Here is a 26,992-nt window from a genome sequence, read left to right as displayed (position 1 = left end):
ATTTTTTTAAACATTTAAAGATTATGCAAAAAAAAGAAAAATCTATATTTTGTCGACAAAATATTAAATAGATATCTCATCTTTATAATCTTTCTAAGTTTGATCAATGTCTCATGATTATTTTGGTTGTTATTGCGACTGTAAATTGTTAATTAACAATTTAATTGTTGCTAAAATATTTGTTTAATTTTCATCGGATTCTGCTATTATAATCTATACCAAGAAAGATTTTATTTCACCAAGTGATTTAATTATTGATAAATAATTGCGGTGAATTTTTATTTGAGTGTTTTTGGTGTAGGTGTAAAGTTAAAATCTTCGGAGTTATAGAGCAATAATAAAAAACACGATTAAGGGGCGCCATTTTGTTAATAAAAAAATAAAAAAGCACACTATCTGCGGACTTGGCATACCTATATTATTAATATATAGGATCATAGTATTCGATTCCAGCAATAAAATTGCTGGTAAATAACTTTTCCTTGTACTTTGCTAATTAGACCAGAGTATTATAACTATTTTTTTTTTAATTTATAGATTATGCAAAAAAACGAAAAATTTATATTTTGTTAATAAAATATTAAATAAGCATCTCATCTTTATAATCGTTATAAGTTTAATCAATGTATCATGATTATTTTGGTTATTTTTGATATTTATACCAAGAAAGCTTTTATGTCACTAAGTTATTTAATTATTGATAAATACTCGTAATTACTTACCTAAAACTTTATTTGAAAATTAGAGATTTTGTTGGGAAAACCCGCATTTTTCGAGGAAAATTTTTATCACAGCAAATCGGGAAAAACATACCTCTATGCAGAATTTTATTGCGGTGAATTTTTATATGAATGTTTTTGTTATAAAGATAAAATCTTCGGAGTTATAGAGGAATAATTGAAAAAATCACGATTTGTCGGCGCCATTTTGTTTCTAAAAAAGTAGCACACTCTCTGAGGACTTTGAATATCTATATTATTAATATATAGGATCTTATAATTCGATTCCGGCAATAAAATTGCTGGTAAATAACTTTTCCATGCATTTTGCTACTTAGCCCAGAGTAAAGTAGTTGTAGTGCGTCTTGGTTATTGGTCCATTCTTACTTTATTATGGTGCCGAGGAAGTTGCAGTGCGTCACCCTAACAAAAATAATAGATTTTCCTCTTAGTTATCTAGGCCGGAATACGATCAATATTTATTAAATATCATTTCGAGGAAAACAAGATTAAAAACAAATCATATACTCACGTTAGTATTTAACCTTTCACCGATATAATGTACTAATTATAGATTTATTTTGTTACAGATTCTAATCAAATAAACCAAAAATGAAGATGAGACGAGTTATATTGGACGTAGATGTTGGGACGGATGACTACATGGCATTGTTGCATTTAATGCATGCCGAAAATAGAGGCGAAATCAAAATTGAAGGAATAGTTTGCACAAGTGGAAATACTGATCTTGACCATGTTGTAATCAATACTGTGAGGCTATTGGAACTTATAGGAAGGACTGATGTAAGTTTGTTTTTATTTGGGAAATAGCCACATAGCCCGGCTCTATGTACTCCTTGAGCCTTGATGTGTCATGGTTCTCTGAGAGGACCTACGATAATTCTGAGATTATTCGTTTTCATATCTATAATAGTATATCTTTGGATTTCTTATTCGAAGATTCATGTATCAGTGGTTACGTTTCGTCCGTTCCAATCAGTCAGATATCGTTACTTTCGCTATGCTTCTTGATAGCTCAACATACTCTAAGCAAGTAGATCCGCTTTTTTATTCCCTTCAAAATCAGTATGTCCAGACACCCAGTGTAACCGTACTTTGTTACTTTGTCTGATCCGAATCAGATGGTTTCGAAGATAGTTCCAATTTCACTTGGAGCCAATTCGACTTAGAATTTGTATATATCTGATCTGTCCCTGTATTTCCTCTTTATTACTTTCTGCAGGCATATCGCTAGAGCATACATTTTTGCTTGAGAGCTAGTGAAATCACTTCAAATCTACGAATGCTTCTCCTTAGTTTTCCTTCGTATAAGAGGAAAGATGACTAGAAACTACTTTTCGAAATAAGTTAAATTACATCTGGTACCATTTTTAATTCCGGACAATTTTCCCCTATCTCTCGGTATTTGATCCCAGTATATCTGTGCTCTTCTTTCTGGTATTTTATCCGCCTTCTATATGTCAGTATCCGTCATTTTCCATCCATAAATGTAATGAGGCGAAGTCAAGTGTGACCTCCCTGGAGGCCGATGGGAATAGTCGGCATCCATCCTGTTATGATTAAACATGCTTATCGTCGAAGATTATTCAGATTCTGTCTGGTGGTCTTTTGTTGGCAATTAGATGAACATACTCGTGCTCCGTACGTGGTCATAGGTCTGACTGCAGTCACTTATAGCCTGTAAATCAATTTGGGTTCCATACCCCATGATATCCCACATATTTCTTGACATATCCAAAGTAAAAGCTTTGCTTTGTTGGATATTCTTTCCAGCTGGGCGTTCCATGTGAGCCACATATCTAGTAGTAGTCCTAGATATTTGGCCTTATTCGCATCTTTGACGGTTTCTCCACACCGAGAAGACATCCAGTTGTTATTTACGTTCCGTCCCCTTGTACGGGTTTGAAGGTACGAGGCATATTATTATTAAAATAATTAGTCTATTAATTCCATAAAATATTTTTGAATTGGTTTTCTTATATAAAATTACAGATTTGATATGTACTAGACTTACATAGGTACATTCTCCGGTTTTGTAGAGGGAGCTTACTGGCTTTAGTGAATATACATTCAATAGAAGTTGTTCCAAAAGCTCCAACGACAACTTTGATTCCAAGATCACGTATAGTATTAAACATTTGAACATAGGAAGATTGATTCTTAACATATTTTAGATCTGCCTAGGGTTTTATAAATACATAGTTGATAAACTATGGACTATTGGACTATTGGACCAGATAACAGCGAAACTACAGGGTAACATTCCATGGTGCTTAATGTATACTGATGATGTCGTGTTAGTAGGAAATAATGAAAGAGACTTAGTACAAAAACTAGAACAGTGGACACGAGCTCTGGAGGAAAAAGGTTTAAAACTTAGTAGGACAAAGACAGAGTATTTGGAATGTTCATTTAAAGATGGAGTTACTACAAATAAAATGGTATCTTTGGATGGTGAACTGATTGTAAAAAGCAATAGTTTTAAGTACCTGGTATCGGTGTTACCGAGTAATGGAGAAATAGATGGAGATGCATGCAGTAGAATTAGGGCTGGATGGATGAAGTGGAAGGAAGCGAGTGGTGTGTTGTGTGACAGAAAAGTTCCAATGAAGCTGAAAGGAAAATTCTATAAAACAGCCATAAGACCGGCTATGATGTACAGAACTGAATGTTGGGCAGTGAAAAAGAAAGAGGAGCAACGAATGCATGTGGTGGAGATGAGAATGCTTAGATGGATGAGTGGAGTGACAAGAAAGGATAAAATTAAAAATGAGTATATTAGGGGAAGTCTAGGTGTGGCACCAATTAATGCCAAAATGAGAGAGCATAGGTTGAGATGGTTTGGTCATGTTCAACGTCGAGACGTTAATCATCCAATACGAAGAGTAGCTGAAGTGCAGATTCCTGGAAGAAGTAGGAGAGAAATACCAAAGAAGACGTGGGGGGAGACGGTTAGGCAGGATATGTTGGTAAAGGGGATTAATATTGATATGACCCAGGATAGCATCGTGTGGAGAAATGCAATTAGGGAAGCCGACCCCGAATAGGGATAAGGCAAAGAGAATGATGATGATGAGTTGATAAACTGATAAGGTTGAAGAAGTTCTCAGTTCCTATTACCTACTGTCGTCATTAGGTTAAGTCAAGATTAACGTCAGTTAAGGGTTTCACAGACCTCTTGAAGAAAAAGTAATAGTAATTTAATAATGTGTTTCATGTCTCAACATCCTCAAAACTGAATGTTTATTAAGTTGTTTGTATTGCACTGCTTTAATATAAAAATATTGATAACTTTACTTATTTACTTACTTACTTAATCCGTCCTCTTATACCTTACGGTGTCGAGGTAAGTGGAGAAATCAGACGTCTCCATGCCTTTCGGTCAGTAGCCAGTCTCTCTGCCTCCCTCCACCCAATATTTCTTTTTGCGCAAGCCTTTCTAATATCCGCGTTTCACGTTCTTGTTGGCCTGCCTCTTAGTCGTTTATTGTCGGATGCAGCTTTCCATACCGTTTTTACAGTTCTACCTTCACTCATTCTCCCTATATGTCCGAACCGCGATAACTGTTTCATTTCAAGTCTGTCTAAGGTCATTCCGATATAATACCGTAACTTTCACGTAGTACATCGCTTCTTATATCGCACCTTGAAAACCATATGGCAATATCTGCAATTTTTTCATGAAATGACCTTTGAATGCAGTCTAATAGAAAAAAAAATCTATTTTTTAATGCTATATAGCAGCATCAGCAAAAAAATTTTAAATTCGGCACCAGAAAGATACGTCCCTATGGCTTTTTTTAAAAATCGATTCTCCTTTTTATAACATCAGGCATTATCTGCAGTTGATGCTCTACGGTTCTAAAATTGGAACAAAAACTCAGATCTATATGGCAATATGTGCAAAATGTAACCCACGCTTGTAAAATAAAAGCCAGATGTACTAAGGAAAAATCCTTTGAATGCAACAAAACATAGAGTGCTGCATAGAGATTTCATTGCAATACTGGAAATAAGCGACAAGACAAGACTATAACAAGTTAATATACAACGTCGTACTGCAGATGGGTTTGTCCCAAAAGAAAAGCGAGGAACTCATAAGAATGAAAAAGGAATCAAAATTTCTTTGCAAAATAAAACTCTGCAAAGAAAAAGGTTCGGTGTTCGGAAATTACGCTACGATGATGACCATATTTTACACGGAATTTAATATAGACTTCTTTAAGCCCTAAAATACCTTTGCTTGCTATGAGAAAGTTACAGAAATGAATTAGATAAATCGACATTAGAAACAGCCTATAATACTCACCATCTAGAAGTGGAACTCAATAGGAAAGAGAAATAAATGACTTAAAATCTGCAAAATCCAACACTTGCATCACTGCTTGTTTTGATTTACAATCATTACTACCGACGCGTTCAGGCGAAGTCTCTTTATTTTATTACAAAAGGAGATTATCAACATTATTTCATTTCACAATTTTTTACCTGACCAAAAATGCAGGACACTTCTGTCTTTGGTTCGAGCGAGTTGCTAATCGTGATTCAAATGAAATAGCGTCGTTCATGTTACAATTTCTGAGGGACCATGACAGGGAAAAATAATAACATTATACTCAGATAACTCTCTCTCTTCAATTCTGACCCCTCGGAGGGAGTGTAGTGGTCGACGTGATGTCGTGTATTGTCCGTCTCCAAAGATCTCTGTCTTTGGTCATTTCTTTTAACTCATGCATGGGTCTTTTGATTATTCCCGTACTCAGATAGCTACTGTGGGCAAAATAAGAACAAGTACAATATGCAGTACAGAAATTGAACATACACAAATTTTTGATAACGAGTCACTCCCAAAATACGGTAGATAACGTGCATTCTTTGATTGAGAAACCAAAAAGAAGGCTTTAAAAGATGACCAATTTACGTGGCTGCGCAACGGTTCACAGTAGTTCAAACAGCTAAAAAACCAGGTGAACCTTATAAAATTAATTAAAGGTGTACATCGGATATATTGGACTTTAAAAAACGATGTAAGGAAATGGGAAATAATTATAACATTGACGAAGAAGGAAATAAGGTCGTCTGGAATGGCATAAGATGAGCTAGGTGGAGAAGACATTTAAAAATAAGTTTCAGGTTAAGGCAAGCTTTAACGATACAGAGTTCAGAACCATTAATATAAGGCAAAGACAACGAGGGATAATGGCTAATATGGAACTAAGTAAAGCATATTCGCATCCACCAGGAATATGCAATCTCAAAAACAAGATGTAGACTCTCACTATGTAAGGCTAATCTTATTCAAGAGCACTATCATAGGTTTTACGGAGATTTACACGTGACCAATGCAACAATAGAAAAATAACAGACAGATTATAATATGCAAGACTTTGATTAAGTGTTAACACTAAAAATTTGTAATAAATAAGTACAATCTTAAATAAAAAACTGTTATTTGAAATGCATTTTTACTGCGTCATTTGCGAAAATTGATATATTTTTTAAAACCATATGGCCGTATGTGCTAAAATACCTATTTCCTGGAGGAAATTTTATGTACTTTTTAATTCATATAAAAATATGCAAAATTAAAGACAAATATACCAAATATCAGGTTTGTAGCTTAATTTTTGGAACCACAGGAAATAAAATTAACTTTACAAAAACTTAAAATGCTCATAACTCGATATGATGATTTTTGCAGTTACTGCCCTATGGTTTTCAAGGTGCGATATGATCACGACTGGTCACCTCGGTTACCGCTCGGTAATATATCGGCAACTTGAAAATTTTAAATATGTAATAAAATCATTCTTTATTTGTAGATACCGGTATTCAAAGGGGCTAAACGTGAATTAATACTTTTAAATAATATAGAACGCTATCATGGTGAAGACGGTCTTGGAGATTTATATTATGACACAGATCCAGATCTGTCGATAGTAAGTAAAACACCAGCAGCTGTAGCAATACACGACATAGTAGACGCGCACCCTAATGCAGTTTCACTAATCTGCGTTGGACCTCTAACCAATTTGGCTTTATCTCTTAAACTTTACGACGACTTGGCTTCTAAGATTAAGGATGTATGGATTATGGGAGGAAACTACACTGGTAAGATTTCTGATTAACATACTAAGTTAGACATGGTTTGGGAATATCTATTGAAGGACTTCTTGGAAGTCCGTCCTGGAAGACTTGAAGGAAATAATTCGCGGGTAAAACAAGCCATAACTCATTTTGTATTAGCTTTTTACACTGTTGACCTTGTAAATTTTGTTGAATTTATTACTCTTCTCTAATCCGTTTCACATTTTTATGTAATGTGTTACGAAAAACTTGTTGCTTTTCTTCTATCTCAGTTGTTTTCTTTCCATTGGTCGCTGTTCTTTCTCTTCTTCGCCCCTCATTTCTTCTTCATTTATTTGCTCTCATTTTACTGCCACATAGTGCTTCTAGCTCTTCATTCTTTTTTCTCTACCTCTCTTTCCCTATCCTTCTAACAGCTCTATTCTGCATCCCACGTAGTTTTAATTTCTACATCTGACGCGGCCAAACCAATGCTGTCTTTGTTCTTGAATCTATTTTGAGACTGTAGTCAGCATATCCAGAAATCTACCGGAAAGTAAATGGGGTGGGTTTCCAGGCACAACGGCAAAGGCACTGTGTTTTTCAAATTTTGAATAAATGCGTGACCCATTTAGAACAGGTCTGCCCAACCCAAACAAACGGATACTGTGCTTTTTAGGCATGTTGGATAGTAACGATATGCAAATAACTAACGTGATTCTCAAATCTATATAAAGCAGCGAGTTTTCCAGATCTTCCTACACGCAGAAATGTAGCACAGCACACAGAAAAAATGAATCATAGCGGCACAACCTGTATAGAGAGTACACCACGAAAGCGACTGAAATTGAAGAAAAGCTTCCTTGAAACAGTGCAGGATGAACCTTCCGAATTTTTTACTCTTGATCAGGTTCACTGGACTCTAGACTTTCAAACTTACAAAAACTATGAATGGGATAAGAACGGGGGTCGCTTCAGTAAAAGCAAACAACTTGGCAAAATAGGAGCAAACATACCACGATGATGTAAACTGTGACATTGGAAAAATACAAAATATGGAATATTACATCCAGGAACTATCTTAGTCAGTGTACTCTCGAAGATTTAATGCTCTCAAACAAAGAATCGTCCCAGTTCGATACTGGGCCGAAATTATAGGAATGACACGATAAAGTAAAGCCGTTGTGATATAAGCCAAAAAACGATCAATAAATATCTCTGAAGTTTTGAGTTTTAGTATGTGGTGGTATAATCAAATGTATAGATATATGTGTTTCATATCAATTGTTATATTGTTACTCTTATAACATTAGTTCAGAAAATATTATTAATTTATTATCATGTTTTTTAATTTTTGCAGCTGTTGGAAATGTTTCAAGATGTGCCGAATTTAATTTTCATGTAGACCCAGAAGCAGCTTACATAGCACTTGAAAATCTGATATGTCCGATTTATGTACTACCTTGGGAAACTTGTCTTCTGCCAAAAATACCACTGGTAAGTCAACACAACATGTACAATTTTTATATATCTTCAGGGTCTACCTCTTCTTCTCTTTCCTATTGGGCTCCAATCCGAAATCTTTGATATCTACGTTGTACGATCTGCTCTTCTCACACGTCCATAACAAATGAAACGTTTTTCTTTGATGCAGTTCAACGATTAATCAGTACTTAATCATTGCGACAAAACGGTTTGGCCTTAACTCAATACGTTAAGAGCCCGGTTGGTTGGCCTCCATGTAATAATACTTTTGGCCAGTGGAGTTCTTACCAGATCAATTTTCCGGGTTTATCTAATAATATATCCCCTCAAATAAATCGAAATGTCAGATTTTAAAACAAAGACGGAAAGACCCCAGGTGAGTAGGATAAATCCAGAGTCTCACACTGATTTATCAGTCTGTCCCAAGGATTCTGGGGGGGGACAAAAAACTGACGAAATGAGAAATACGAAAACCCTTTTCATTCTACGTTGCCACCTATAATGCCAGAACTCTATTGGCAGAAGAAAAATTCTTCGAAATGGAAGATGCAATCAAAGAAATTAAATAGGACGTAATAGGAGTCTGCGAAATACGACACCGTGGTGAAAACTTAAAGACGCTGAAATCAGGACACCTCTTCTATAGCATTGGCTCCGAAACCGAATCAGTTGGAGGGGTCGGTTTCTTCATCCATAAAAAACATAAGAAAAACGTAGTTGATATAAAAAGTGTGTCTACAAGAGTTGCCTATGTAACCCTAAAGCTCAACAACAGGTATAAACTGAAAATTATCCAGGTATACGCTCCAACAACACAACATCCAGACGAAGAAGTTGAAGACTTTTATGATGATATATCTGTAGCTCTAAAAGACACACCCACCCACTTTACAATCCTGTGTGGGGATTTTAATGCAAAATTAGGCCTTAAAGAAGACGAAGCAAAGACATCACTAGGAAATTTTGGAACTCTAGGTAGAAATGAGCGGGGAGAAACACTTTTAGGCTTTTTGCTACAGAATAACTTGTTCCAAATGAACAGTTTTTTCGTTAAAAAACTACATAGAAGGTGGACGTGGGAAAGTCCTGATGGTAAAACAAGAAATGAAATAGATTCCATTATCAGCGACAAAAAACAGATTATCACAGACGTGAGCGTCCTAAATAAATTTACTACAGGAAGTGACCATCGAATGGTAAGAGCCACAATAAAAATAGACCTCAAAAAAGAACGAAATCGATTGATAAAAAAGAAAACCTTGCAAGCCTGGACTCCCCCATTAAATATTGATAAATACCAACACCATATAAACGCAGCTTTGGAAAGAAATACAACTTCAGATGAAAGTATAAATAACTTAAATGAAAACATAATTAGAGCCATTGAAGAAAGTAAACGAAAAAACTGCCCAAAAAAGAAGAGAGATGAAAAAATAAGCCCAGAAACTAGAGAACTAATCAAAACGCGAAGTAAAATGAGAGGAAGCGAAAATACTGAAAAAAGTGCGTTAAGAGACATCAACAAGAAAGTGTCAAAGGAAATCAGAAAAGATCTAAGGAAGTATAAAACTCAAAGCATCCAGAAAACCATAGAAGAAAATAAAAGTTTGAAAGTTTTACGAAGGAAATTGACCAACGGAAAATGCGAAATACATAAATTAAAAAATAAAAACAGCGAAATAACATCAAACAGAGAAGATTTACTAAATATCGTAGAAGAATTTTATTTGGAACTATATAGGAGCCAAAGGCTGAATCAAAATAATCTGAGGGAAGCGGTTTCAAAGAAAATAATAAACCAAGGCTCCGAAATACTACCAGAGATAACCACTAGCGAAATCCATCAAGCACTGAGAAAAATGAAAAATGGAAAAGCACCAGGTGAAGATGGAGTCGTAATAGAGGCCATTAAAAACGGAGGCCACATTCTTATAGGTAAAATAAAAAATCTCTTCAACTTATGCCTTCATCAAAAGTCGATACCTGAAAAATGGAAAAACGCAGTAACAATACTTTTGCATAAGAAGGGATATAAGACAGACTTAGAACATTATGGACCCATTAGCCTGCTAAACCACTTATACAAACTCTTTACAAAAGTAGTGACATCAAGAGTAGAAAAGAAGCTAGATTTTTACCAGCCAAAAGAACAAGCTGGATTTCGATCAAACTTTGGGACAAACGACCATCTGCAGGCAGTCAAGTTACTAATTGAGAAGTCAATAGAATATAATAAACCCCTTGTCCTAGCATTCGTGGATTTTCATAAAGCCTTTGACACGATAGAGCTGGATAGCATTTTAGAAGCTCTAAATGAATGCCGCATTAACTACCGTTACAGTACACTCATCTATAATATTTATAAAGAGGCAACAATGAGTGTTAAGTTACATGATAAAACCAAACAAATAAGCATAGAACGCGGCGTAAGACAAGGCGACACACTCTCGCCAAAACTATTCATAACTGTTCTGGAATATGCCTTTAAGATGCTCAACTGGGACAATAAAGGGATCAAAATAGATGGAGAAAAGTTCAATCATCTTCGTTTTGCAGATGACATAGTCCTTATAACTGATGACCTAGGAGAAGTAAAGAAAATGCTAAATGAGTTAGACGCTATCTGCTGGAAAATAGGCCTGAAAATGAACTTTTCTAAAACTAAATTTATGACTAATCTGATTCCTAGCGGGCAGCTGATTATACGCGAACAAGAAGTAGAACTAGTGGAAAAGTACATTTACTTGGGTCATGAAATTAGAATTGGCAGAGATAACCAAACATGCGAAATAAAAAGAAGATTAACTCTTGCTTGGGCAGCCTACGGAGCTCTGAGAGACATATTTAGGAGCAGTATACCGATCGGTTTAAAAAGACAAGTGTTTGACAAATGTGTGCTACCGGTAATGACATATGGAGCAGAGACACTGACTCTAACCAAGGCAACAGCGTCGAAAATGCGGGTTGCTCAAAGGCGCATGGAAAGATCCATGCTGGGCGTAACTCTACGGGATAAAATAAGAAATGAAGATCTCAGACAAACAACCGGTATCGCAGATGTTGTAGAACGTATCACCAGGCTCAAATGGAACTGGGCAGGACACGTCGCCAGGCTGAAAGATTCAAGATGGGCACGAAAGCTGATGGAGTGGAGACCAAGAGAAAATAAACGAAGTAGAGGAAGGCCGCCTACACGATGGACAGATGATATCAGGCGGATTAGTAAAAACTGGCAAAAATCAGCACAGAACCGTGAAGTGTGGAAACAATTGGGGGAGACCTATGTCCAGCAGTGGACGTGAATTGGTTGGATGATGATGATGATGATCTAATAATATATACATTTCAGTCCTTAAGATACTTTAGTTTTCTTGTGATGTTCCGTAGCGGCACAATCTCCTTTTGAACTGCGTTGTTTTCGGGTACCTGGTTCTTCATATCGTGGACTTCTGGAAAACTTTTTCTGTAGGTACTTCTTGTGGCATTATACCTACTTTCCTTACGCTCTCCTTATGTTGCGGCGAAGCTCCTTTTATATCCTTATCGGTGATCAATCTTCTAACATTCGTCAATGCTAGTGAAAAGTAAGGTGGGAGGGCGTGTGATTGGAGCGCTGGCGAGCCGAATGCGCGAGACGGAGGTGCTACCATTCCACTAGCGAAGAGAGCATTGACCCAACACAGTAGTTATGTTCGGCTGTGGTCTCCAATAAATGCCGTAAGTTACGTACAGCGTCAAGCCAGACGTTGTATACAGACTTTGTCAGTCACCGGCAACTTCACGTAGTCAATTCAAAACGGCCATGATTATCAATAAACGCTGTAGGTCGCGTCCAGAGTCAGCTGTGGTCACTAATAAATGCCGTAGGTAGGGTACAGCGTTTGTAGATCGCCGGCGACAATATTTCGATGGTTTTCGTTATCAATCAAGTGCGATATATCAACTTGTTGATAAGCAACTCGTCTTGTTCTTTTTTACTACTTGTTTAACTCAGTTTGCTAGGTTAATACCTGTACCAATGGTACGTTGAAATGCTCAAAAATAACTAAAGACTCTGCTTCCAACATTTGAAGTCGCTCATAGCAGATAAACACTACGTTCAACATCCAATAGAGACCGTATCCATTATTTATTGTATAAAGCATACATATGCGACTTATTGCGTGACAGTGTAGGCAGCGTACGGCGTTTATTGGTGACCACCGCCTGTGAAGCCGTGTACAGTACAGCAGTTTGATGCTACGTTCGGAGTACGATAACAGACCGCAACTAATATTATCATTTATTGTATTAAGCATACAGACGCGACCTACAGCGTGACTCTGTACGCAACCTACGGAATTTATTGGAGACCACAGCCTTAGACCATTTATAAATTTATTTGCTGAGATAATATCAGTGCCGATCAGTACTTGAAACATTCGGTCGTTTGCCTTGGTCGTGACTTATTTGGCATGCAATTGTTTTACAGGGGATCATACGGAAACGTATGATCTACATTTCATGTCAACTTTAAGTGTGTCATATTTTGGTGGGTATTCCCATCTCGGCTCACTATAATCCTTTTGTCCTTTATGATATCCCAGGTACATTTTAAAAACCCCAGGTCGGCTCGAACATTAACAGGTAGATATTAGTACCCCATTAGTAGGTATAATAATAATTTTATCTTGGAATTATAGATTACGAAAAATTTCTTATTAACATAAGGCCTATTCGCGCTGCATGCCCTGAACCTATCCTGAACTTACCCAGAGGGAGATCGCCTGCGCTTTAGGTTTTCTCAGGGAAATATTCGACCTTATTTAACGTCCAATTTTGTAATGTGCAGGCGTTCTCCCTCTGGCTACGTTTGGGGATTTAGCGCGAATAGACCTGTAGAAAAACATCCTACCCTCACTACCCCTTCTTTCAATATTGTACAAAAATTTTGGGTTCTTTGCGAATTTAAGAAACAGTTTCTCTTGGTTGGAAATGTTGGTCGTGAAATCGATTTCGCTACTGATACATAGAAAAAGCTTGGTTAGATGTTTTGAGACATATTTACTGTTTGGGTGTCTGCATGTAGTCAAAAGCAATTACGTTTTTATCTTGAAATTATACCAAAGTTAACTTCTATGTATTATGGTGATGGTTCAGTTTTTATCCATTTTAAAATAAAAATAGGTTGCCACTCGTAAGGCAATCTTGTTTAAAAAAATTTTCTGTGGTTTTAACAGTTGAAACAAAAAATAAACATCAACTAATAATGAGTAATTTATACATACATCTATTTCTAGTTGAAGGTAAACTAATATCACAGTTTTTGCACTATGTTTTACAAAACACGACAAAATACAGAACGATGTTACTCGCTCGACACCTCGTGGTGGAATCAATTTATCTTTCAATTAACTATTATTCAGTATTCAGACAAAATAGAGTATAATGACATCTTTAAAGCCCATAAGAGAAATGTTTAGGCAAAGACGAAAATTGTTATTAGTGTGTGAACATTGGCTCCCAGGAGCCGAGATGGTATATTTTATATCGGGCAGATTTAATCTTTGCGCCGACTTGGGACATGTTTAAAAGACCTACTTGTTTCTTGGGCCGAGATAGGTACTGCCCTATTTAGGATGTCTTTGGTAATTTTAACATTTTTTATAATCCCTTTAATTCGATATATGAATATGTTAGTTATTGGTTGTTTTGTTGTAGGAATGGAGGTTTGAAGCTTTGGGAAACGCGACACCTGAACTTACGTTATTAACCAAAGCGGAAGAAATTATATACAAAAGACACAATAGGGAACACTGGATTCCCTGCGATACATTCCTGACCTTCGCTTTTACGAATCCTGAGGAGCACATTCTTAAATCTAGTATTCACCATGCGTCTGTTGAGCTTCATGGCGATCTCACAAGAGGACAGGTTGTATTAGATCATCTGAAGATGAATCAACCCAATGTTATTATTATAGAGGATATAGATACTCAGTTATTTATTAAAGAAATGCTAAAATGTACAAAGTCTTTATTATGTTAAATAGTTATTTAAGTGTAATTTAATAAATATTTATTTTTTATTGTAACTTCATTTATAAAAATTAAATTCTTTATTCAAATAATATCGAATCACAAAATTAAAAAGTTAAACTTAAGTTGCGAATTATGGATTATCAGATTATTACAAACAGTACATAGCGTAGGAACACAATGTCAGTCTCTGTGTTTGAATTGGTAATTGACATAGCGTTAAGACATAATTTCGGACTCCTATGGCCTCATCAGAGACTGGGATTGAATACAAAATCAGACACGAAAGACCAACAAAATGTCTCCTATCTGTTTCCCATTTAAGTGGATTTTTGAGTGTGAAAATATATTGTTTTCAGAGTGTACCTAATAATTATTATTCTTTGATATTCTAGTGTGTAGTTTTGACTTTTGTTCAAGAATTCTTCAGTATTTGACTTATAAGACAAGAAACTCTTTTTTAATGCGCAAATAAAAGTGCAAATAAATAGTACTATAACAACTGTTTTTTCATGTAGATGTGTCAAGATAAAAATTATACTTTGGGGTCTTTTTGTGCCCAAAATATGTGCTTTTCGTGTACATACGTGGATAACACGGTGTCATTTACTGCCGTAGAAAAAAAGATTATCAATTGTTAAGACATTTTAAGCTTCCACAAGTCGGTACTTGATGACGAGTTATTCAAACTTTTCTAAGAGACATCGATCTCCTAAAAATAAAACAACAAAATGCTTTTCCCGTATACTTCACGTCGATAATATCTCCACTCGACAACTAGACAAGAGGAAGATATGAATAATCTCAAATAATCTTCTAAAATCATCTTAGTCAAAAGTATTTGTCAGTTTAAACGTGACCACAAGTTATGAAAGGAACAAAAGCCAGTCTATTGAAATAGGTATATCTTGGTATCTAATTAAGATAAAGACATGTAACTATTAAATACAAAGCAATCTTTCTTTCATTCAATGACACAAATGAACATAAATTCACAATAAACTTACAATGAATTAGGGATTAATTAGAATCTACAAAGAATGTACCGCCAGTTGTTTAATTTATGAACGGATCGGCTAAGATCTACAAGCAGTAAGTGGACATGTGATACTTGAAAATTGATAGGTACATAACTTATATGTCTAGCTATTCATCATTATTATAAGTAATCAAACAAGATTTTTTAAAAGATAGCCATGTTAAATGGTAACCATCAAATCAACTGCATGTGAATATTTTCTGTTTTAAGAAGTATTTTTGTAAACTCAGCAAAAATCTCAGGTACAGAAAAAACAGACCTAACTGTATTACTGTATTCACTAAACTAAACAATCAAAAATCTGGACAACTTGAATATTAGTGCCCCCTATGTAGCCCACAGCTAAATCTTATGTTTGTGCGCCACATATGCCATACTGTTTTCTTTATTTCTTTCACAATTTCAATCAATGTTAAATGTACCGACAAGAATAATAGAATAATTTTATAAGAACGGTTACTTCTCCGCCGTTATACAAGATAGAACAAATAAAAAAACTGTAACTCTTCGTCACTGGAATTCATTTCTATTCTACAATTTTTAGCACTTTGACATTTAAAAATTCTAACTTCTTTCATAGACCAGGGCGCATCTGTAAAACTATTAGTACATTTGGACGTTGAGAGGTGACTCAATTTCTTTTGCAGAAACTGCTTGAAAATAACTCAAATAATAATATTTTGGGTTATCCTCCCTCTCAAAAAGGTCCGGAACATTGTTTAAATAATCAAAATGTCAAAAAATGAAGGAAAAATTCGATTTTTTTCTTTGTTTTTTGATTATAACTTTAAAAGTATTCATTTCCGAGAAAAGTTATACTGACATAAAAGTTGCGTAATTAAATTTTCTACAATATAAAATTGGTTAAAAAGGACATCGCACACATCTTATGGAAAATAGAATGCCACTCAAATTCAATAAAATTTATACGAATAGATTCGTTTTAAATTAACGATCAATTCTTATCATTGCGCCAACTCTTAATTTTCAATAATAAGAGCAGAAATTGATATAAATCAATCTGAAATCAAATGGGTAGGTACATAAGTTAGAGAGAGAAAAAATATTTTAAAATACCCAGATTATCGGTAACTTCATAAATCTTCTCGGGCTATTAAGCATCTTATTATAATAGTTTCATAATCCGCTTAGGCCCAGCGGGGTTTAAGATGTTTTGAATAGGACCCAGAGCAATAGTGATTGTAACTGACACTTTTATTGACTCCAAAAATGTGATTTCGATAAACTTTAATTGCAATTTGCGCCGTAATTAATCATAATTAAGAGTTCGCGCAATGATAAGAAATGATCGTTAATTTAAAACGAATCTATTCGTATAAATTTCATTGAATTTGAGTGACATTCTATTTTCCATAAGATGTGTGCGATGTCCTTTAAAAATTAGTCACCCTTGTTGCAAAATAGCAATAATTTCGAAAAAATCATACAAAAACAAGTATTCGCATTTTACGTTTTTCAACCATTTATGCTACACTTAGGACCTTCATATTTCACCAAGAAAAACTTTATGATACAGTAAAACAATTCTGTAAATTTCATTAAGATCGGTTGAATAGATTTTGCAAAATAAATTTTGCAATCCAGCTTTTGCAAAAAAAAATTTATTTTTTCAAAATATTAGCAAATTAGAAAATAAAGAAGATAGCAAGTTGAAATTTTTTTACGCATAGAAGTGTACTGTACCTTTCATTTTCAATTTGCAAAATTCAAATCGATTAACTACCACGGCCGGCGTCAGGAATTTTTTTAAATAAACATTAATTATTGGTGCTACGCGCAGGACAACGAACAGTTTGCTCTGATTGAGCATTCCAATGACCTTTGATAATGATTGATACATTTTAATTTTTATTAAATTTCGATATAAATAAATAAATTTGTTTATTGCAAAATAAAAACACATGCTCTATCCTTTGAAATAACCCTTTTTTAGTAAAAACTTTCTTTGTTCATATATTTTAACTTAGAGAATAAAAGTTTATTATTTTTAAACATATACAATTGTTTAAACAATATTTCACAAACAATAATAAAATTAGTTTGATTTTTGTGGAATTATATTAAAATATAACAAAATATAGAGTAAGAAAATAACATATTGGATAAAGATTGGAAGAAATTTTGGTGGAAATCAACTTGTGTGAATCGAACACCGCTGTCCTGCGCGTAGCACCAAAAATTAATGTTTATTAAAAAAATTTCCTGACGCCGTGATAATTAATCGATTTTAATTTTGCAAATTGCAAATCAAAGGTATAGTACACTTCTATAAGCAAAAAAAATCAACTTGCTATCTGCTTTATTTTCAGTCCTGCAACATTTAAAAAAAATGAATTTTTTTTGCGAAAGCTGGATTGCAAAATTTATTTTGCAAAATCTATTAAACCGATCTTAATGAAATTTACAGTGTTGTTTTACTATATCATAAAGTTTTTCTTTGTAAAATATGAAGGTCCTAAGTGTAGCATAAATGGTTGAAAAACGTAAAATGCGAATACTTGTTTTTGTATGGTTTTCTTCGCAATTATTGCTATTTTGCAACAAGGGTGACTATTTTTTAAATTTTTAACCAATTCTATATTGTAGGAAATTTAATTATGCAACTTTATGTCAGTAAAAGTTTTCTCAGAAATGAACAGTTTTAAAGTTATAATCAAAAAACCAATAAAAAAATCGAATTTTTCCTTCATATTTTGACATTTTGATTATTTAATTAATGTTCCGGACCATTTTGAGTGGGAGGATTGTTTGAGTTATTTTTAAGCAATTTCTGCAAAAAAATTTGAGTCGCCTCTCTACGTCCATCTCAAAACAGATGCGCCCTGGACTATCAAACCCCAAAACTGTCAAAACTTTTGTTGTAATTTATTGCTCACATGTCATCACCATGACAACGCGAAAGTTAAGGATATTTGATTATATGTAAGTGTGCCAAAAACAGTGCGAAAAAGTAAATCCAATTTAAAATACATTGTTACTTCACGCACACTTTAAATCCTTCACGCACTGCTGCCTATAATGACAGTTTTCACAAACTAAAAACTTATACATAATAATGAGATAGAGTAGATAAATACAATTTTATGGTTTGAAATACACTTTATTATCCAGTATCCAAGCGATTAGATGATGATACAAAACTCGGCAACGAAATAAAAGTAGTTTATAGGGCTTTTCATCGATTGTCATTTGTTTCGAGTTTCTGTCATATGTTTTATAATCTGTATATATTATTAGAATACACGGATTATACGACACATGACAGAAGCTTGAAATTAAAACAAATAACTGTGAATGAAAAGCCCTATTAAAAGTTAACGAACTTTAATATGTAATAAACATTCTTTACTATTTGTATAATATAAATCATAATTATTGAATATAGATGTGGATATTCGTTTTTATATTAACACACATGTACAGGGCCGGACTGGCTCCTAAAAAAGGCGCCAACCCAAATTCTAAAAAAGGCGCCAACCCAATCTCTAAACAAAGGCGCCAGACCCCCTTCTAAGCTTTTGCATCAAACTTTTTTGAAATCCTAGAGCATTAGGCCTGGATCCCGCGTACCAAAAAAAGTTGTATAATTTGTTAATATGTTAACGATGTCTAGTCGGATAAACTTGGATGTATGGGAACACTGGAATATGTGAAGTTTTAATTGTGGTAACAGGTTAAAAATTTGAAACGACAGACTACGAAAACTGTCACATGTATTTTGTCGGACAGAACTTCCAATTGATTTGTTACTCACTCATTAAACTCTCATGCAAAAATCAGACTGGTATTTATTACCAACTGAGCATTTTAATAAGTCAGACACGTAGAACATGTTAAATGACAGAAATTATGTTGGTGATAAATAGCAGTCTGATTTTTGCATAAGAGTTGAATGAAAGGGAAACAAATTAATTGGAAGTTCTGTCCGACAAAATACATGGGACGTTTTCGTAGTCTGACGTTCCAAATTTTTAACCTGTTGTACAATTAAAACTTCCCCTGTTCCAGTGTTCCCAAACACAAGTACATCAAAGTCCGATCATTTGTTCGATTAGACACTGTTAACTTATTAACAAATTTTCAGCTTGCTATTATACAACTTTTTTTGGTACGCAAGATCCAGGCCTACATGTAAAGTAAATTAATATTACTTGTGAATTTTTTTCAGTTTAATATTAATTTAAAACCATAAAGTAATTTACCATTTTTCAACTGCTTCTACAGAAGAATCTACTGGTTCGAAAACATTGATCAACAATCATGATCATTGGTGTTCAACAGAAGCTACTTTTAAAACTATTTTAAATTCTTAGAGCGCTCTAAAATAGCAGAGTAAACCTCGATAAAAAAGCCGCAATCACACTGTTTCAGGTGATCCGTAAATGAGCAGTGAATGGCCTAATGTCAGTCGCTCGCAAACGGAGCCCTCGGAGAACTGGCGAAAGTCCTTTGTAATTCAAGCCTTAGCGTGAGCAAGGGCTCACTGCCTCGCCGGACAGTATAATTATCTCCTAATCGCGGGAACTATATGGATAAGTATTTAATCACTTAGGAAAAAATAAAACAAAACGAAGTGAGAATGGAGCGTGTCACCGGTGGTGGTGCAGCTTTAACAAGGTATGAATGAGATGATAAGGTGTTCATTCTAGTAAAGGGAACAAAGGAAAAATTCTAAGCGAAGAGGGAAAGAGGAAGAAAGAGACTATGATCTTCGGAAGAATGGGATCTGTTCGAAGATCTCCGGTCAGTGGTAGGGACCTGACCAAGACGGATCTCCCAGGGGAGACAACCTTGCAAAGGAGCTCCTCACTTGGGGAGAAAATACCTAGAGAGAAGGAGGAGAGATCCGACATAACAGTCATGGTAAGAACAATGGATAAACTTACCAGAGTTACAAATAATTTAGTGAAACTAATGTCCGACCATACAAACACGAAGGTCGAGATCAAGAATGAGGTAAAAAACTTAAAGATAGTCACCAAAGACATGGAGAGCAATCTCAGACAAGTTACCCTCGGCAGCATTGAGAAACGAAATAGAATAGTAGCGCAAACCGGTGAGGAAGGAACGACTAAGGAAACGGCAGGAGTGTCCACACAGGTCGGCTTCGAAGAGTTCTTTCCCGAAAAACTTAGTGAAGAAGAGATAGAAATGATCGCAACGGTTCTGAACTCAGGAGAAAGAGGCTTTAAAAAATAAAGGACATCATAAAGTCGAATGGGAAGAAGCTCACTATAGGGTCGCCAAACCGGGAAGATAGAATAAACCTACATGCGACTTAGTAGTGGTCATGGATTCAGTGAGGGATAAAGGTTCCACGACCTGACAAGGAAAAACAGGAACTGGGAGTATATGCAGGAGGTACATACAGACCAGGAAAGGTGGAGTACTTCCAACTTAGTACTATGAGCACGATGACAAGGACGGGTCAGAAGGAACAGAACCGGGAAAACCGTCAGAATATTTTCATGGTCCCTGTAGAGAAAGGGGTGACGGAAATCGACGGGGACAAGAGACTACTGGCAATTATTTCTAAATTGAAGGAAAGACATGGAGATACTGGGGACCAGAGAGGCGTCCCTAAGAGTAGTGGGGGCTACAAAGGTAGGAACTTCAGGAAGGTCCTGGAAGTTACATTTATGGGTATGGACTTTCACCTCGCGCAGGTGGAGTATGAATGCGGGGAAAGTAGGATGTAGACGCAGAAGGTGATCATGAAGAAAGGTAGAAAATCCCATGCCGAATTGCTCAAGCAAATCAAGGGTAGCCTAGACACAAAGAAGGAGGCGATTAGCATCACAAGCGCTAAGAATACTACGGACGAGGACTTCACCCTCAAAGTGGCAGGGAAAGAACAGGCCAAGCGCCTGAAGAAGAATATCGTGGCCCGCACGGAGGAAGGGAAAATAGAGAAGGGAACACAAACTTCATGGTCGGACTGACACGCATCACAGCCAAGAAGCTCCTGGAAAGGAAACATATACCAATTGACTGGAACTCGTGCAAGATTCGAGAGAGACTGCATGCCCAGCGCTGCTTTAGATGCCTGCAGTTCGGGCATCCTACTACAGATGTCGCAAAGGGGGCACCAGGCACGATAGTGCAGTAGTAAGGCGACTTTTTGCCTCACGGCGAGGCCGTTGGATGGATAAAGATCCGAAAGGTACCTGGCATAGACGGAGTCATACCGGAGAAGCTAAGGCTCGCCGCACAACTGAACCAAAAGAGGTCAGAAAACCTGAGTGCCATTTTCGAGCTATGTGTGTTGGCCTTTGATTACCTGATACGAGTTGAATTTTGTTGTACCCACTGGCTTCATTATGATGTAGGATTCTAGGGTGCAAAAATCCTGTATGTATGATTTAGTTATGGCGCGCAGAAAACTGCACTCATTAGGCCAATTGCGGGATGTAACACTATTGTAATATAATATAAACAGATGACATTGATACCTACGAAAGGCTCCTGAATCGTAAAATAGCCGCGCGACTCATCTAAGCTATTTATTATAACAGAAACCGTGGATACGAAAGGCGCCCGAATCTTAAAAATGGTCTTCGAGGGCGCCGCGCGTCCTCGGAGCAGATATTGATACCAACAAAAGGTCTTCGAGGGCTCCGCGCGTTGCATCTAAGCTTTTTATTATAATAGAAACAGCGGAAATTGATACCCACGAAAGGCGCTCAAATCGTAGAAATAGTCTTCGAGGGCTCGTGCGTTGCATACAAGCAATTTATTATAATAGAAATAGTGGATGTTGATACCTACGAAAGGCGCCCGAATCGTAAAAATTGTCTTCGAGGGCGCGCGCGTCCTCAGAGCATATATTGATACACACAAAGGCGTTCGAATCGTAAAAATGGTCTTCGAGGGCGCCGTTCGTCGCATCTAAGCAATTTATTATAACAGAAACAGCGGACATTAATACCTACAAAAGGCGCCCGAATCGTAAAAATGGTCTTCGAGGGCGCTGCGCGTTCTCGGAGAGGATATTGATATCCACGAAAGGCGTCCGAATAGCCTACGTTATTTGATTATCTGATATCTTGTATTTTGTTGTACCCACTGGCTTCATTATGTAGGTTTCTGGTGCCAAACGGCGAAATCACAAGCAAGTAGAAACATTTTTAGGGGAATGGTAGCTGCATCATATTTGTGTAACAGTTCAAAAAAAAATTTTTTTTCAGCGTTTAATTTTTTTAATGGATAGATAGTAACCAAGGCAAAAGGCGCACCGGCCCGATGGCCGGTGGGCCGGCGGGCCAGTCCGGGCCTGCACATGTAGATATAAAATTCATATCTTTTATTACTACATTACAGATGTTTTTAACCTTACCTTCTTATTATCATTAATCAAAATCACAATAAAAAATTAAGTAAAAAACTTTAATAATAACAACGGCTGCAGAGTACAGCCTAGCGTTAGCGCAAACAAATATTCGAATTATTTGAACACGTGTAGGTCAGAACGAAATTGTATTAATGATAATCGTAGTGATTGTGAAGGCACTCATCCCGCATATTGGAAGTAATCATCTCAAATATGTTTCGGTTCGTGTATAACTTCTTGAGGTGTTAATGTAATTTGTATTTGGAACGTGCCTCAATCTGAACGGGTACTCGTTAGGTACCAGTACACATACACTACACATAGTCATTGGCGTCCTTTTTAGGAGCAGTAACCAAAAAATACACCATGTTTGTGACTGGAAATGTTAATTATCTTCTTCTGTAGCTTATACGATTTGTAGGAGGCAATAAACCTTCAAACCCGTTAACAAAAGTCTCCATTATATCAGATTAAAAGGACAACTGCAAAAAGAGCCAGTAAATGACAACTTCCTTGAGAAACTTAAGGAACTGAAAAATAATCTCTCCAAAGAGGACATGCATATTATCTTGGAATGCAAATATTGCGAAGGAAGATTCAATGCAAAGATTGGAAAGGAAGCAGCATACAGACCAACAATAGTTAACCTTAGGTTCTCATGATATCAGTAACCTTGACCCGTCAAAATGGCCCGGTCAAAACGGCCCCGTCAAAAAAGCTCCGCCAAAATAGCCCGGATACAAAATAGCCTCGACCAAACAAAATAGCCCCGGTCAAGACAGCCCCGGCTAAAACAGCCCCGGAGAAAACACCCCCAATAAAAAGTTTTACCTTTTAACGGAGTACCATTTATTTTAAATCACTATTCTAATTTAATTAGGAAAAAGCCACAATTTAACTTGAAAGAAATAATTTTATTAACGTTTCGACTTCCACTTCGGACGTCGTTATCAAAATACAAAATATTAATAAATTAAACAAAAATGTTGTTGCTTAGTATAAACATTCTTCTAATAATTTAATTTAATCTGACTCATTCATATCGGTAAGTCAGACATATATTATACAAAAATTGAAGAAAAAGATCTTCTGTGTAAAAGGTATATTAGTTTGAAAGCCCCAATAAAGGGCTACATTAAAATACAGAACGTTTTCGCTCTAAAGAGAGCATCATCAGTGTTTTAAGCAAGCTCTACATGCTAAGTAGTGTTGCCAGGTCCGATTTGTTTTTAATCGGTACATAAGCACAAACAAATCGGGATTTAGGGTTGTAGATTGGGACAAATAAACAACATTAGTCCAGTAAATGACCGTTTTGGAGTGTAATCTTCAGTCAACTCCTAATTGCATGAAAATCTGGTTTTAGGTTCTACTTACTGTCTACTTCAAAGTTGAACTTGTACCGTTGGTTGCTTTTACTTGGGGGGTGGCAGTTACAGTTACCCCTTTTCGGGGGTAAAAAACGCGCGTTTAAAGTAAGTCCCAAAATGGATCAACTGACTAACTCTAAAAAACTTTTGTTCTATATAATTTTTAATCTAAGTCAATACTTTTCGAGTAATTTTATCGAAAAAAATATTCTTAGTAAAAACGTACCTTTTAAAAAAGCAAAAAAAAAATATGTTTAGAAAGTCTATAAAACCAGTAAAAGCAAAGTTGTAGCTCATCAAAAATACGTTCTTATTCGTCAAATTCCAAATCGAATTTTTCAACTTGAAATAACCAAAAAATTAAGCAATTTTCGAGCAAAACCTATTAAAATTTTTTGTGTTTAAAGTGTTTAAAAAATCTTTAATTTTGTTTTATATAAAAACCTCTAGCATTAAAACTAAGAGAGTTACGCTCAAAATAAAGTTTGCCCCTTTTTTTTTGGTAAAAAAATCGTGAAAATCACCCCCTATTTAGCACCGTAAATAAAGTTAATCGTTACCGCTTTACCATTTACTTTATATGTGTATTGTTTATACGATCTGTAAGGTTCACCGGTTGGGAGTGCTAAGTTTTGAAAAAAATTGGTTTTATATTAAAAAAGAATTTTCCTAAAGTATTGGAAAATAAAAATATTAGGGATACTAAAAATCTCAAGGATAAAGTAGGTAGGTTTTGCTTCCATAATGATATATATGATTTTCTATATGATAGATTCATTTTGTTTTTCTGTAAGACAAAAATTGGTTAAAATATGGCTGTTCATATTTTGCATACAATCGTGATTAATGACTCGTTCAGGCTCTTTAAATCATGTAAAAAATACATAAGTAAAGTAAATTGTTTGTAAAGCGGTAGGGATTAATTTCATTTGGGGTGCTAAGCTGGGGGAGATTTTCACGATTTTTTTACCAAAAAAAGGAGTTAACTTGATTTTGAGCATAACTCGGTGTTTTGATACTAGAAACTTTTTTAAAACATAATAAAGCTTTATTAAAAAAGTTTTAATTGGTTTTTACCGAAAAGTGCTTTATTTCTTGGTTATTTCACGTTGAAACATTTGATTTGAAATTTGGCGAATAAGAACGTATTTTTCATGAGCTATAACTTTGTTGAGCTACAACTTGTCTATAGACTTGACGGGTTCACAATTTTTTTCATTTTTGAAGTTATACTTCTTTACCGGCGATAGAGGGTGAATTTTTATATGTTAAAACCTATCAGCCCGGCGCGCGCGCATTATAACTTTGTTCTGATTGGATGTTCAAATGACATGTCAAAAATTATCCGATATGGCAGCTGTAGGACAGCTGTGGTTTGGAGGTAAAGGTAAAGGTAAACAAATGCATAATATATTAGTTTTATTGTTGTGAGGACAGAAACAAAAAAGTTTATAATATTGTAGTGACTTTTAAATAGTTTTTAAAAGCAACAGGTACGTAATAATTGTTAATGTATCATGGGTATAAACCTACCTATTTGATCTGCCAAAATACATAGTGTGTAATACTTCTATTTATATAATTTGATTGCCATCAAAATTTCTATCAATATTCACCTAATATATTGTTTTCTTACTCTATGTTTTGTTGTATTTTTTCAATTCTAAATCATTTCAATTCAAAATTAAAATAATTTGATCAATTTTCAAAATATCAAAATATCACAAGTTTAATCCGTTTAGTTAGTCGATCTTCGTAAATAATGACACATACTGTCCGTGGCTAAGCGTTGAAGGCGAATGAATTCCAATACCAACCGCGCTTATCAGCGCTGGTTCGAGTCCCAATAGAAACTTTCTTTTTTGTTTTTTTTTTAATACATTTTATGATTGTAAGTCTATTTATTATATATTTGTATTTTCAAAAAATACGTATTTAGTTAAAAAAATTTTCGACAATTAATGTTCAGACATCATTTGTGGCTTGTTTAATGTGTTTGTGTGTGTTTTATTCTTTTATTATTTTAATTTTTGGCACTGTTCTAATAAAAATGTTTGAGAAGTAGTAAGTATAAATTAGTTTAATATTTAAACAAAATATAAATAAAAAGTATATTAATTTCGTTTAAATCATATAATAGAAGTATAACTTCTTACGTGCGTACAAAGTACACACACATTCTTTTTTTTATATTATGCTAGCTACATTTTTGCTAAGAATATTTTTTCGATCAAATACTTACTTTTTGAGTTATTTGTGAAAATCGCCCGAAAACGTGATTTTTGTCGAAAAATAGACATTTTCAATCGTAAATAACTCGAAAAGTATTCACTAAGTTAAAATTCTATAGAACTAAACTTGCTTAGGATTAGTTACTTTATCCATCTCCGGACTTATTTTAAACACGCGGTTTTTCACCCCCAACTAGGGGTGATTGTCAGCCCCCGAGTAAAAGCAACCAACGGCACAAGCCGTCCAAATTTTCATGCAATTCGGAGTTGATCCTGAAAATTACACGGTATCGCCGTATTTCCCGTTTCATTTACTGGACTACAAGGTGTTTCTATAATCTGTATTTAATCCTACATAATAATAATAATAAACGAATTTACAAAAAAAATCGTAGATTAAGTAAATTATTTCTTTTTTATTAAAATTATATTTTTATTCGATTTTGCCGCTTTTAGGAGTGCCTTGTTTTTATAACATAGTTATAAAATTCACTGCAAGTCCTCCTGAAATTGGGTTTCGTGGGTGAAAATCGGGACATTTAGTGTCCCGATCAGGTACAAATCGGCACGCGCCCCCAGACCCCTTAAAATTGGGACGTCCCGCGCAAATCGGGACACCTGGTAACGCTAACGCTAAGCCACAAAAAATACATGGGTTAAAACCCTTAAAATGCCGACCAAAGGTCTTACATT

General features: G+C 35.2%; 1 protein-coding gene across 2 annotated transcripts in view; it reads left to right on the top strand.

Moving 5' to 3' along the window:
• LOC114342748 (pyrimidine-specific ribonucleoside hydrolase RihA) overlaps positions 1-14,364 on the top strand; it is a 33,368-nt gene extending 19,004 nt beyond the window's left edge. For both annotated transcript variants that reach the window (XM_028293542.2, XM_028293548.2), the window contains exons 2-5: positions 1,310-1,523; positions 6,563-6,851; positions 8,167-8,303; positions 13,992-14,364. In XM_028293542.2, coding sequence (XP_028149343.1) covers positions 1,332-1,523; positions 6,563-6,851; positions 8,167-8,303; positions 13,992-14,318 — 945 coding nt within the window. In that variant the 5' untranslated portion in view covers positions 1,310-1,331 and the 3' untranslated portion in view covers positions 14,319-14,364. The remainder of the gene's footprint in view (positions 1-1,309; positions 1,524-6,562; positions 6,852-8,166; positions 8,304-13,991) is intronic.
• The last annotated feature ends 12,628 nt before the right edge of the window (positions 14,365-26,992 follow it).

The sequence above is a fragment of the Diabrotica virgifera genome, chromosome 3 (assembly GCF_917563875.1).
Source record: "Diabrotica virgifera virgifera chromosome 3, PGI_DIABVI_V3a".
Classification (NCBI taxonomy): domain Eukaryota; kingdom Metazoa; phylum Arthropoda; class Insecta; order Coleoptera; family Chrysomelidae; genus Diabrotica; species Diabrotica virgifera.
The sequence above is the reverse complement of the archived record's forward strand: the minus strand, read 5'-3'. Positions and strand labels throughout refer to the sequence as shown.